The sequence below is a fragment of the Triturus cristatus genome, chromosome 1_2 (assembly GCF_964204655.1).
Source record: "Triturus cristatus chromosome 1_2, aTriCri1.1, whole genome shotgun sequence".
In the NCBI taxonomy this organism is placed as follows: domain Eukaryota; kingdom Metazoa; phylum Chordata; class Amphibia; order Caudata; family Salamandridae; genus Triturus; species Triturus cristatus.
The window spans coordinates 397,716,211-397,729,722 of NC_140580.1; the positions used below are offsets into that span (position 1 = coordinate 397,716,211).

The 13,512-nt window shown below is 42.5% G+C and overlaps 1 protein-coding gene across 8 annotated transcripts in view; it reads right to left on the reverse strand.

The window, feature by feature from the left end:
• Window positions 1-9,217: 9,217 nt before the first annotated feature.
• The window catches only part of SGMS1 (sphingomyelin synthase 1), a 768,301-nt gene continuing 764,006 nt past the window's right edge, over window positions 9,218-13,512 (reverse strand). For all 8 annotated transcript variants that reach the window (XM_085605461.1, XM_085605472.1, XM_085605491.1 and 5 more), the window contains one exon: window positions 9,218-11,143. In XM_085605461.1, the coding sequence (XP_085461587.1) occupies window positions 10,955-11,143 (189 nt within the window). In that variant the 3' untranslated portion in view covers window positions 9,218-10,954. The remainder of the gene's footprint in view (window positions 11,144-13,512) is intronic.

The window sequence follows — 13,512 nt, forward strand, 5'->3', positions numbered from 1 at the left end:
CGCAATTCTGCCGCGATGGTGGTGGTGGCTTTGTGGTAGATGTGTGGTAGGCAGGGGTCTGTGGTGGACCCCGAGTGGATGCCTTTCATGATCAAGGCGGTTTCTTCGTTCGTGACCAGTGTTCAGGAGGAGATGGTGGGCTGGCTGGCGTTGCCAGAGGGCGGTATTGCTGCGGAGTCAGGTGTTTGGTCATTGAAGTGGTCATAGAGGTTTTTGATCTTCAGGTGAAAGTAGGATCAGAGCTTGTCACAGAGGTCCTGGGAAGAGGTGATTTCCGTGGCTTCGCTGGGGGGCTTTGTGAATTCCTGGATGTCTCTGAAGAGTTCCTTGGAGTTGGCGAGGATTTTGTTGTGGATGAAGGTTCTTTTGGTGGTTCTGATGCATTGGTGGTTTCTGTCATGGCGTTCTTGTAGGTGTTGTGGTTTTCAAGTGTTTTGCTGTTTCTACAGTGCTTCTCTAGGATTATGGCTTCCTGGTGGTCGGTGGTGAACCAGGTGGCTTTCTTGGGGCGCTGTCTGTCAGAGTTGCGTAGCGGGGTGAGCTTCTCTGTGCAGTTGGAGATCCAGGTGTGAAATTCCTTGGCTGCGAGTTTGGCGTCGGTTGCAGCGATGGGGGTGTTGCGGTTGAGAGTGGAGGTGAGCTGCTCCTCAGTGACTGCAATTTGGTAAACAAGAGACCCCTACTGAGAATAATGAATCTTGCTAGTTGTAGAGAAAAATAGTGGTAGACTAAGAAACACAAGATCTATAATATTCAATTCCTACAAAACTTCAGGCCTCTATCTATGCAAAAAAAAGAACACATGTAAAATAAACAAGTACACATGGCGGAGGGAGTTTTTGTATGCCATGGCGAGTCCTCCTCCCGGGTGGTTGAGGCGGTCCTTCCTCTGGATCTTGTATCCGTCCGGGATCGATATTGTGAGGTCTGGGGCGGAGGAGGCGTTGGTCCAGGTTTCTGTAAAAAAGGCAACGTCTGGTGAGAGGGTGTCAAGGAGATTCCAGATCTGTGCATGGAGCGAACGTTGAGGAGCATGCTCCTCAGGGCGTTGGCGGCGGTGGTGAAAGTCTGGCGGCAGGAGAATTGGCTGTGGGTTGTGTTCAGCATGGACTACTGGCAGTTGTGGTTTCTTCCGGGGTTGAGTGTGAGAAGGTCAGCTGAGTCGTAGCAGTGGATAGTCGGAGATGCAGGGTCCCTGGGGCGCGGATGGGCTTGCCTTTTGCGCTCCCGCTGCATGCAGCTGCTATTAAATAGGGGAGGGGGGGGAAGCACAGCTGGGAGGCGGGAAGCGGCAGGGGAGAGGGACCTTGGGGGCAGCGTTGGGCAAAGAAGAAAAACACTGACAACCACTTTATTTGAAGTCAATAGGATAATCCATTAAAAGATATTTAGCGAGTCCCAATGTAAGTCTTTGCTGAAAGGTGTAATGTTAGAACACAATGTTACTATGAGTCTTTTTAGCATTACTGGGCTCAATGGCATGTCAACCTCCATGTAAAAGAATAACCTGGTGTTGGAAGAAAGTCCTCATAGTAAAAGTTCCCTTTATACTTTGATCTTTCTTTGTAGCTCACATTAGGCCAGTGGGAGCTGTTCAAGGTGAAAGCAGGTTCAACAGCTTCATGTAGGCAGGGGGAGACACCCTTAGTCATGGTAGTTTGCAAGGATTTTTTTTAAAAAAACTATCTACGGGCAAAAGACCACCATACAGAAGGATGGCACATGATGAAAGGTTGATGGGCGCCTGCAAGAAATTCTCTTGGCCAATACTCTTGTGAGAAAAGATGAAGACTTAACAGCGACAGTTACCTCAAGACTCAATCCATAAAGGGTTCCCTGACGTCCGAGACATGTCCAGGAGTGATGATAACCTCTATGTCCAAATGGGGTATGTGACACTCATTAAGGCTAACCCTTGGCCAGTTCCTGTTGTGAAATGCAAGATGATATCAATCATCATCAGAAAGTGGAGAGCCATCAGCCAAGAATTACAGACCTTGAATCTGCTCAGACAAAAGAGAGCAGAGGAAGGGGGCAAGGGCTTCACAACAGACCACACAGGGAAGGCAGGCAGAGCAGTTGCAGCACAACAGAGCATGGAACGCAGAAGGGAGTGGCAGTAAACTGGACCAGGGAGGACAGAAGGGAGGGGATTGGGGCATGGAACTCTAGCAATGAAAGCCAGGGTGGTGGGCACAGGGACAGGGGGAAGCCATCTGACCATGCTAGGCAGGTAGGAGGGGCAGTGACAGCTCAAGCGAACACTCCAAGTAGACCCGAAGGGCAGTGGCATATCCATGGAACATGGTGGGCAAAAGGGAAAGAGGAGGACAAGCACACGGACATCAGAGGACAAGGGGAAGGAGGGTGGGGCAGCAAGCTAAACAGGAGCGCAATGATAGTGGCATAGACTCTGGCAACGAAGGGGTGTGCAGGGATATCAAGCTAACTGGAGGGCAGTTGCAGCAAATAGGACCATGAAAAGCAGTAGGGAGGGGGCAGGAGCACAGACTCTGATAATTGAGGGCAGGAAGGAGGTGGGTAGGGGCAGTAAGCTAACTGTGCAGGGCAGGCAGGAAGGGCAGTGGCAGAAAAACGGACATGCAGGGCTAGACAAGTAGGGACTTGGACAATGGAAGGCAAGGGAGAGGGGGCAGGGGCAGTACGCTTGGACAAGGGCAGCACAACGAACAATGCCAGGCCAGACCCGGTGTCTATCCCGCGCTGTTCATTAAGATGAACATCTTATTTTACGTTAAAAACACCAAGAAATTCACTGAAAAAAACAATGGTTAAAGGGATGTTCTACTTAGGTGAAAATGTAATGAAAAACGTAACATTTGAAACCAACACAACGACTGACATTCGTCAGTTATAGTTATCTCAAGTAACTATAACTCACACCCTAAAGTAACTATAACTTGTGCCCTCACCATGCACTCATTTTACCCTTGAATATGAAACCACTCATGACTTATTCATGGACTACATTTAAAACATCCCTAATCACATATGAAATGCAACCATTGTTGATAATACAGTTGTCACATAGGCCATCGCTCATGACATAATTTATAACATCACTGACGACATCTCAAATGACATCTGTAAAAAGGTGGAATATTATGTGGTGATACTGGTTAGGCTTCACCATGACATAGTCTCACCGTACCTCAGAAATGGTCCCTGGATTCACAATAGTAAATCCTTAGCTCAGTCCTGGTACAGTAGCAAAGAGCAGTCGTGCTTTAATAGAGGAACATTTGTTAAGCATTTCAGAGTACCAACATGGACAGTAAGTAATTAACTCAACTCGAAAGAAATTTGACACCAATTTATAAAAACAAAGAAGATTTTTATATAACTTTAGACACCAAAACGAAGTCAGTCAGAGAAGTATAACTGGAGTTATGGATATTAGAGGCAATATTAAATCAGTGCACAACAGTATTGCAAAACTATCATTGCAGTCAATGGTAAAAAGCACTAGGGACAATCGGTCACTTGCAAGTCGAGCTGCTTGGAACCCAAGGCGGTGACAAGTGATGTGGGGCCCAAGACCAAACCATGACAGTCAATTCGATTTTACTTGGCTCGAGAACCCCGGGTACAGAGTTGTCCTGACTGTTCTTAGTGCTGAAGCGGGAGCCACGGGGAAGCTGGTTTTACCACTTACATTGTGCTGAAGGGGAACTGGGTGCAAAAAGCCAACTACAAAGCCACTGCTGATGTCAGATGAAGGTTTTGCAGATTTCCCTCGAGGTACAGGTGGTGGCTGCCGTACTGACGACTAAGAATCCTTGGAAGGAGTAGGTCAGCAGAAATGTATTTCGATGTCCAGAGGAAAATGGTAGCCGCCTGAAACTGTCTGGAGGTCAGGAATATGTTTACGACAATGCACTGGACAATCTACTTTTGGGCGATCGTTTGGAATGGCCAACAACCAGTGATTCTTTTCTTCCGGTATGTTGTTTTTACCTGCGGTATGCAGGGAGCTAGAGCCACTAAACCAGTGGAGTCTGGAGTTGCCTTTGGCTCTCAAAAAGTGCCCCACAATCTGGTGGAATCGAGCTTGGATCCTGGACGAGTAACAGTCATGCAGTTCCAGGAAGGTTAGCACAGGCGCAGAGTACCATGCCTTTACTTTGTGCAGATCCTGTAGTCGAAAACACAGATCTCCTCTTTGTCCTTTATTGCAAGTCAGATCAGAACTGGCGTTCTGGTGTCAGGGGTAGCCCTTAAATCCCAGATTTAGGAGTGTGGTTGCAAGTGGCCAATGGGCTACTAATCCCAGATGCTAATCTGCCTCTGATGTGAATAGATCCAGGGCAATGTGTGTCAACTTTTCTACCTAGAACCCTCTTTTCTATCACTTTTAAAAATGACAGAAGTCTTCCTCAGCTGTACAGACAAGGAAGGCCACCCTAAATGTGTGGCGAGCCTTCTGAGACTATACATCTCCTGAATACCTACTTTTCTCACCTGCCCAGGTGCAACTGTGCCTAGGGGTAGACTGTTTCCATCTTTGGGAGGCAGCCTAGGTGCATATCACAGACAGAGAAGTCTTTGAAGCTTCTTGATGTGCCACTTCATCAGCCATACTGTCAGGAAGGTGTGACCTTCCAGTCCAGGCATTTGTTTCTGACTCCTGGGAGAGTTGACACCTCATGGCAGGGGGTCAGATTCCTGTCTTTGCGGCAGCAGCTGGTAGCCAAAGCACAGGTAAAGTTACAGCAACCAGGTGAAGAACCTCTGAAGTAGCCACCTGAGTACATTCCACATTGTCCTCAATACAAGATTAGTGTCAGGCGTGATGAGCAAGTTGTTCGATACCAAACATGACATATTTCGGCAGCATCATAATGGAGCTGCTAATCTCCGGTTTGCAAGGGTGCCAGTGATCCTATGGACCGCCTATCACTTATAGTAGCCTTTAATGGTAAAAGCCACTATCAGCACATATAAGCTTGCACTTACATGTCCACACCTTAATATAATGCACCCTGCCTCCTGGGCATCAGGAGGCCTTCCTCAGGTGCAACTGGCATATATTAAAAATAGTGCATTGACTTTGCCACAATTGGTAAGGGCAAATTTGGACTGGAGCAATTTGCACTGCTTCTGCAATGATACGCCTGCTGTCAGTAGTTTACTTGGGTCACTCAAAGTGGCACAAAGAGCGCTACAGGCCCTGGTGAACCCCTTTAACACCCATTCCCTGGGGTACCACTGGTACCACACACTATGGACTCATAAGTGGGTTAAAGTCCTTGCCAATTGGGGCCAATTCACGTGTATCAGTTTTAGGGAGAAAGCACTGGCAGGGGCCTGATTAGCATGCTTCAGTGCACATTCATTGTTGAAAACCAGGAACTAGTAGTTCGACTGGGGACAAAAATCGGGCAAAAAGATCTGTTTTCTTACAAGATCATTGATGACATCCCTGATGATATCATTCAATGAGCACGTCAGTTTGTTTTATAGTTTACATAGTGGCAGGTAGCTACATATTTCTTTCCTGCCTAATTTTGTACAGCCTGTGTCCAGCTAATCAGCAGAAGTGTTTAGAAAACCCATGTGCTCCTAATGCACTATAGGTGTGTAGAGGTATTGAACACATTATAAATCTATGTATTCAAAGAGTAACTCTGTGTGCAGGTCACAGATGATTTATGTACCACACAAGTTTTTTGGTATTGCAAAAAAAAGCTTCCAGCAGGCCAAAGATTCTGTGTACTACATATCAAGTATTGTAGGCAGCCTTGAGTTATTAGAATCGTCTGAGCATGACAATTTCTACTTAACATAGAGGACTGTGTACAGCAAGTATTAACCTATGTACATGTGCTTGTTTTGCTTTTGAAGACGGGCTTTCTGTTATGTTTCACCACAGTATGGAGGCTGCAGGTATGACATTTAGCACATTCAGACCATCGGACCTTGTATAAATCAAGTGACAATTGGACAACTTTTGAATAGAGTGTACACTGTTCTTAGTAGATGCTTTTTAATATTCTGGTATACTTCTCATGAGAGTTCCACTGTCTGCAAACACACTGGTACAGGTAAACTTGCTATGTAGAGTAAAGAGTGTCAACAGTACCCACTATTGTACTCATATCCTCTTCTTTTCACAATCTAAGTACAGCGACTGCCAAGAATTTTATACAGGTAATGGATGTCCATAGAAGGGCATTAGTTATGTAAAAGGGTTTCAGTATCTTGAGGAACTTGGTTTTCCCTTAATAGCTGTATACAGATTGAACACCATATGCAGTATAGGTTATCCTTTAATCTGTGGCAAACAGTCAACATGATCTTGGCTACCCACAAAGTGTAAGGTATGGAGTCAATGTTGCATACAACACAAGCTTGCTTTACCTATGGAGCTTGTATGTATTATAGAAGAATTGTTGCTTGCTGCTATTATGAGCTATTTTGCACTTACTTGCATAGCTCTAATAGTATACCCGTTTATATAGCAATGTGTAAAAAAGAATCTTGGAAATGTCATCAGTGATGTCGTTAATTATGTCATGTGAGATTTCAACAGAGATGTCATAAATTATGTCGTAGAACATGTCATGTGAGGTCAAACAGTGCTTGGCGGGCGCAAGTTGCTACCAGTTTTTTTTTTAGATCAAAATGTTATTGTTGTCACTGGTTAATTCACCTACCTATAGCGTTACGTCAACCTTTTTTCTCAGCAAATTTCATATATATATATATATATATATATATATATATATATATATATATATAAATAAAAACACTGTATGAACTCATCCATTTTGTAGACACTGATAAGAGGAATTCGTACCCTGGTCACTTGTACTTAATTAACATTCATGTACGAAAGAATGAGTGGACAGAGTCAGAGTTTGTCAAATAACACAAAAACATTGAAATGGTTTTACATGTAGAAATATTTCTGCAGCTTGAAGAATTTTCTCATTATTCATGGTGCGCATAATTCCACCATCTAGTGCTTGGGTCCAGAACAGACTGTCCTTATTGTTCTCTCTGAGTCATTGGCCATTTGGTGCCGTGATCTCAGACATATGCCCTAGATGCCCCTCTGCTTGGCCACCATCTTCAAGTTCTTTTTTCCCCTTTGGCAACTTGTAACATTATTTGGGCTTCCTTTCTCCTTGTACGTACTCCCTCCAGCTCTTCGTTCCAAATCATCTCATTTCAGGGAGATAAGAGGGTCGCCTTTGCATCCAGAAACTTCATTGAGCTGCAAAACTACCCCACCTATATATGTATCCATTTAGTTTTGCAGTGTTAAAATCTTTTCTGGTATGAAATGTTGGGCATAGAATCTGTAACAAAATTCTTCCTCATTGGGAGGCCAGTTTGAAAAGTGTGAGCATTTGCAAAGAGTTTTTTTTTTTGAGACTTTCTGTCCCACTTACTCTTCTTTTTTTATTTGATAGTCCACTCATAGTATGAGTGGATGACCATGTGGCCAGCAAGCATGTCATTTGTCGAAATGCTGGTTAAAAAAAAACAAAAAAATAAAAACAGTTAAGCTACCAAAGGTACTCCTGGCTTGTGACATGTTTGAATTTTCTGTATTATCCATTTTGTTATATTCCCCTTCTAACTAGTGAGCCTTTGGTTGCAGAGGCAAAAGGAAAGAAAATGGCCCCCCTTCTTGATTTGGCTTTTCTTTTGCAAATGACTGCCCGCCTGATGTCTAATATGGGTAGTGCTCTTTCTAATGGTGACTGAAAAAAAGGCTGCTAATTGGATAGTCTCTGTCCATGATGTGATTTGAAATCCCTTGAGAGAACCTTCTAAATCATTTTTCCATTTGGCAAAGCACTGCCATTTTAAGCTCAAGTCGGTGCTTCTTCGCTTTTGAAGTTGAGTGCCCCGATTCACCATCACTTTCTCTTCAGCGCCCATTTTTCTCGCGCCTTGAGCCCCTTCTTCCACTCCTTTTCGCCTTTCAGGTCGAACGGATGTCTAAGGGGTTATCATCAATAATGTCTTTTGGCTTTGAACACTGGGGTTTGCTATGTTTTGACTTACTTTGTCTCATTGGGTGTCATTCGTGTCAAGGCTGGTTTAAAGGCCGTAAGAGTCCAAAGCTGTTAACCCATGCTTCTTGTACTCCGCTTCTTTCTGCCTTTTCCTTGCAGCCAACTCCTTCTCGGTTCGACAACTATTTCCTCGGCATCAGATTCTTCCACCTGCACCACCTTGTGCTTCAGGTTTTCTTACTCGCTCGGCTGCCCCAGATACTGGAGGGAGTGTTGCTCCTGCTGTTTCTGTGCCCATCTTTGCTTTTCTCTGACATTCATGGTTTTGAGAGCAGGAATATAACACAAGCTTCAAACCCCTCCTAGCTGTGGTCCTTTGACAAGCAAAGACAGCAGACCATGTGGCTTTCCTATGCGCAAAAACGTGGTGGCACTTTGGGCAGAACCTAACAAGGGGTTTGGTCCATCTCTCTCAGTGCCTCTGAATGCCTGGCTGTATATTCTCTGACCCACGTGTTGAAGTTACAGTCTGCAGAGTCCCCCCCACCCCCCAAAAAGTAAAAACTCTTCTAGTGTTTGTATTTTCTTTGGATGTCTGTGTGTCTTATGGTTTTTCAGTTATTTCTTTAAAAGCCCTTTGACAAATTCTGTCCAATTCACTCCAATAGTCCCTGGATGACAAAACTTCCTTCAAGACCCAAAGGTGGAAACAAGAATTTGAAGCTGGCCACCACACGAGGGATTTCCAGGGAAAATATCTGAAGTCAGGGGAGAGATATGACAGCAACAAATTGTCAACAATGCCTAAAAAAATAAACCAAAACACTAAAAGAGGTAATTCCAGACCTAAACCAAAATAGATGACGGAATAATGCACAGTAGGTGCATTTAGAAAAGATTGACGATTCACTGTAAAATTAGAGGATGGATTAGTTCACTGAGCTATCCATAACCATGTGCTGTATTAAAGAAATGACACCATGAACAACTTATCTAAATGCTGTAAAGAAGTGGACTAAAATTATAGTATTTAGCTGAGTGTCTCCAAAAACCTTCTACGCTTTTCAAACTCTTTTTACATTATGGGCAGATGCTCAGGTATGCAAGGATGTTATTAGATTCCAATAAGTAGTCAAACAAAACCAAGCCATACAAGCACTACACACAACACAAATCAAACAACATTTGTCAATACATAAAGATAATACAGCAACAAAAAACATTAGTGAACTTAAGTCTTTTTATTTTCCGTCACCATTAGTATTTTACAATACAAATATCACCTTGTGAATACACAAAACCCTACAGAAGAGAACTCTGCTTCACGTAAAATACGTTATGAATGTGTTAATATATAGATATATATGCATTTATGTACATGTTTGCACATATCTATAAATGCATATTTATATATGTATATATAGTTCATTAAAATCTGCACATTGGCAAATATAGGTTAGAATACTTTCTCAAAAATATGGTAGGAGTGAAACTCAAAGTACATGCTTTTTCTGCACAAATAAATTTAAAAGAAATAGAAAATGTTTGTAATTTATTAACAACATTGTCAAGTATGTATAATTAGTGATAAGGTATCAAGTTTAAATTAGGCAATGTATAAACAAAAATGATGCATGTATTCTTGAGAAATGAATTTTGTTTCAGAATACAGAACACAAATGCATTTGTTTTAAAAGGCGAGCTTCTACAGAATTTCTCTCAAAATAGTAATTGTTACTTGGCCATAGACATGGGATTGTGACATCTGATTTCATCATAAAACTGGAAATAAAAGAGCTCCACTGAAACCAGTCCTCTGTTCCACAAACCAGTACATACTGCATGTTTGAAGATCATCTTCTCTCACAAGTGCTGAACCCTATTAAACAAAACAAGTAAAGATGAAAAGCGCAATATGCACAGCTTTTAGAAGGTAGAGGTAAGATTTCCTGGTGAAGCTTCAAATGTAATTTTCAGACAAAACATTTCACAACATACATTAGCATTCATTTCTATTTTGAGAAAAAGGCACACAAACTCTCCTTTTAGTCAGACAAATCACTTGAACAGAACTCACAACATGTGAACATAATTCAGAACATAAAAACAAATGCTTCTGTCTTTTTTCAAATTTAACTTTTGAAGCAATTATTTGTTTCATTTAGTTTTGAATTCAAAATTCAGTAACATATACATATAATGCCATTTTTCATGGAATACTTTATCGAAAAATAAAAACATATAAGACTGTCTACTGACCATACAATCAAGACAAGAAAGGCACTAGTAACAGACAAATCTCTTCCAATGTTAACTTTCATTTTCCAGACATGTAAAAATCATCAATAATTTTCATACATATTTTGAAAAATAAAGTTAGGAAATACTTAGAAAATCACTTTACAACAGAGTATTTTTGCACTTTTGACACTGCAGATTTTTACAAAATCAAAGTTATCAAACCTTTCTTCTGCTACGATTTTTAGAACATTGGTGCAGGCGGTAAAAAGATTTCAGCCTTTAACCCATTCCGGTATGTCAAAGCCTTCATAGAGACGTTTCTTAGAAAATGGCTTACAGCCCAATCTTTGGGGCAAGAGATATGAAAAGTATGTTTTCCCAAGAAAATAATATGTTTTTCCCAGACACGACTGGAAAGACCACAACCCAGGATATAAAACGTTTATGAGGTTGTCTGATATACAAAGGAACACGTTTATGGGACATGTAGACAGACATTCTGTTTGCAGGAACTTTGTACAGTGCATGTTAAGTTTTGTTGTTGTCCAACGCAGGTCCTTTGGAGAGAAACAAAATCACAGTGCTGACCATGTAACTTAACAGGTTAGGGTCAAGGTAACTGTTGAAGATGGGAGAAGGAGGAATTTGCTTTATGGCAATGGTCTTTTATGGAGTTCTTAGCACTTAGGATAGCTCCTTCCTCAGTGTAAATTTCCCAGCTGCTATGTATCATTCACAAGTCTGCTGTATTCCACTGTTCGACCAAAGCGTCTTCTAAATGGAAGCGGACATGAACGAGGCCAGTGATAGGAGCGAGGTATCGTGCCTTGAACATTCTTTTCAAAGTACTGAAAGGGTCTGTACCACCACACTTGAGAGAGAAGATTCGTTGGGGAAGCTTCTTTTAGAACCTGGGGGAGTAAAGAATGACACTCATTAGTTGTAACTCGCACTCCCACAATAAGCAAGTCGAAAGTTTCAGAATTCTACTTTGAGGATTACAAATCCGTCTCTTTCTCAAAGGTTATGACTGTCTAATTTTATCCGTTAAATTACTCTATTGTACAATTAGTAACACAATTCTACTTACATCAAGAGTGTACAGACTACAGAGACATATTTCACAGGACTTGCATTCTTGACAGACCTTGAGATGTGCCCATACATTTATAAAAACATTTTTACAGCACAAAGGCACTAGACTGAAAGGTATAAAAATATATCCAAATCGCAACCAAGTAATTGTGAGTAAATAAAATAACACTTTTAACAGCTATGCTCATGGTAAAAAAAAAAACAAGCATTGGCATAGCCAATAGGTCTCGCCTTTGGGACCTTATAAGTGTTTACCCAGAGCTATTGGCTTTGCCAATGTTTTTAAGCTATGTTGTAGAGCATTGTGGCTGCTGTGCAGCAAGTTGAAAAGTTATGATAAAAAAGTGTTAACATTTTTGTTACCATATATTTATATAACTAAGAAGCCATTATGTACAACTGAATGACCGGATTAAAAAAGAATTAATATAAAAAATGTCTTCTAGTTTTTTGTTCTTGCAGTGCTGGCAAATTCTTCCTGCCTGTTCTAATGCTTGTTTATTTCTTGTTGATTTATTTATTATGGTTTTCTTTGTTTTGTTATGCGCGGGGGACATAACAACGGGACGGTGGTGCTTGGGAAATAGTACCTGAATTACAACACAAGCAGCGGACAGACTTTAGGGGAGAATCAACAGGTGCCAGATTCTGTGGATAGACTGACGTGGTGCTGAGTGGTACTGAGTTCTGGTTTGCTGATGTGGAGGTGATGCTGAATGATACTCAGGTGGTGCTGAATTATGGTGAGGTGGTGCAGAGAAGATGCTCAGGTGATGCTGAGTGATGCTGTGGTGCGGAGGTGCTGCACTGGTGCTCAGGTGGTGCTGAGTAAAACTGAGTAAATGCTGTGTTGATGCTGAAGTAGTGCTGCGTTAGTGCTGAATTGCCGCTGAGGTGGGGTTGCGCTTGTGGTGGTGCTGTGCTAATGCAGAGGTGGTGCTGTGCGGATGCTGAGATGGTGGTGCACTGATGTTGGCGGTGCTGGGGTAGTAGTGAGGTGGTTCTGAACTGGTGCTGTACTGATGCTGAGTTGGAGGTGAGAGTTTTGTATATTTCGTTTTTTTGGGGGCGAAGAGTTGGGAAAGACTGCTTGGGTTCTGAATGTGTACTGATCGACTTATATGATATTGTGCATGCAGGAGTATGCCTTGGCTGCTGGACATCTGTGTTTTTAAGGCAATCACAATATATCTGAGGAGAGATTCTATATTTGTTTCAGCAGCTTAAGTGTGTAATGTTTAGGGAGGAAGACAAACAGTTAAATAAGCAGGGACAGATGGGAGGTGGGGTGGGGAGGACACAGGAGCTAAAGTGAAATACAGGCCTGCTCGATATTTATTACTGCAGCTGAAAACAGCATCTGAAGTGTGCAAAGCTTATTTAAAGCTGGTAACGTAATCTTTCATTTGATTCTGATGCCCTCACTATAGGCTCCTGCTTCGACACTTGGCTTGCTACAGCCCATGTAATATTTATCAATAGAGGAAGGCGTGTGCACACTGCAATGGGCCAACATATGTGATGCCACTAATTTCGAAATGTATGCTCCGAGGATTTTTAAAACTTACGTCCTACAACTATGGTGGCCACTCTTGTTAGTTTAATTAGGTCCACTGACACTAAGACTACATTACCCAGAATGCATTACGTTGTGTCGATGTATGGGCAGTGAGAAGAGACTGTGTCAAATGATGGTTTCCTAGTTTGCTATTCGGAGGTTCAGTCTCTTTTGCTATTGGTACCTCTAGTCTAACATTACGCCTGCTGCTCTGAGTGAAGAGTGGTGGACACCTGCCGTGGACATTTGCAAATAAGTAAAGTAAAGGAAGAGGTGTGGCGCCGCAGCCAGGGCGACTGACTCCGGAATCTGGGGATCACGGTTTGATCCCCGGCGCCGGCGGCAGATTAGCTAAGCACCATGTGACTCTGGGCAATAGCTTGCTTAATCTTCCCCACTGCCCCCAGCGCCTAGAGACCCTTACGGGTGATTGTTCGCGATTTACAAATGTGGAACTTATACCCTTAACTAGGAGGAACCCGGAAAGGGTAGTAGGTGAATGTGAAGTGGAAGATGTGTGAATCTCTCATATCAGTAAATGGGTTTTATTGAGAAAATAAAAAGCATGACGACGCACACAAGGGAGAACCAATACAGGGGCGGCGGAATGAAGCATGAGAGAGAAAG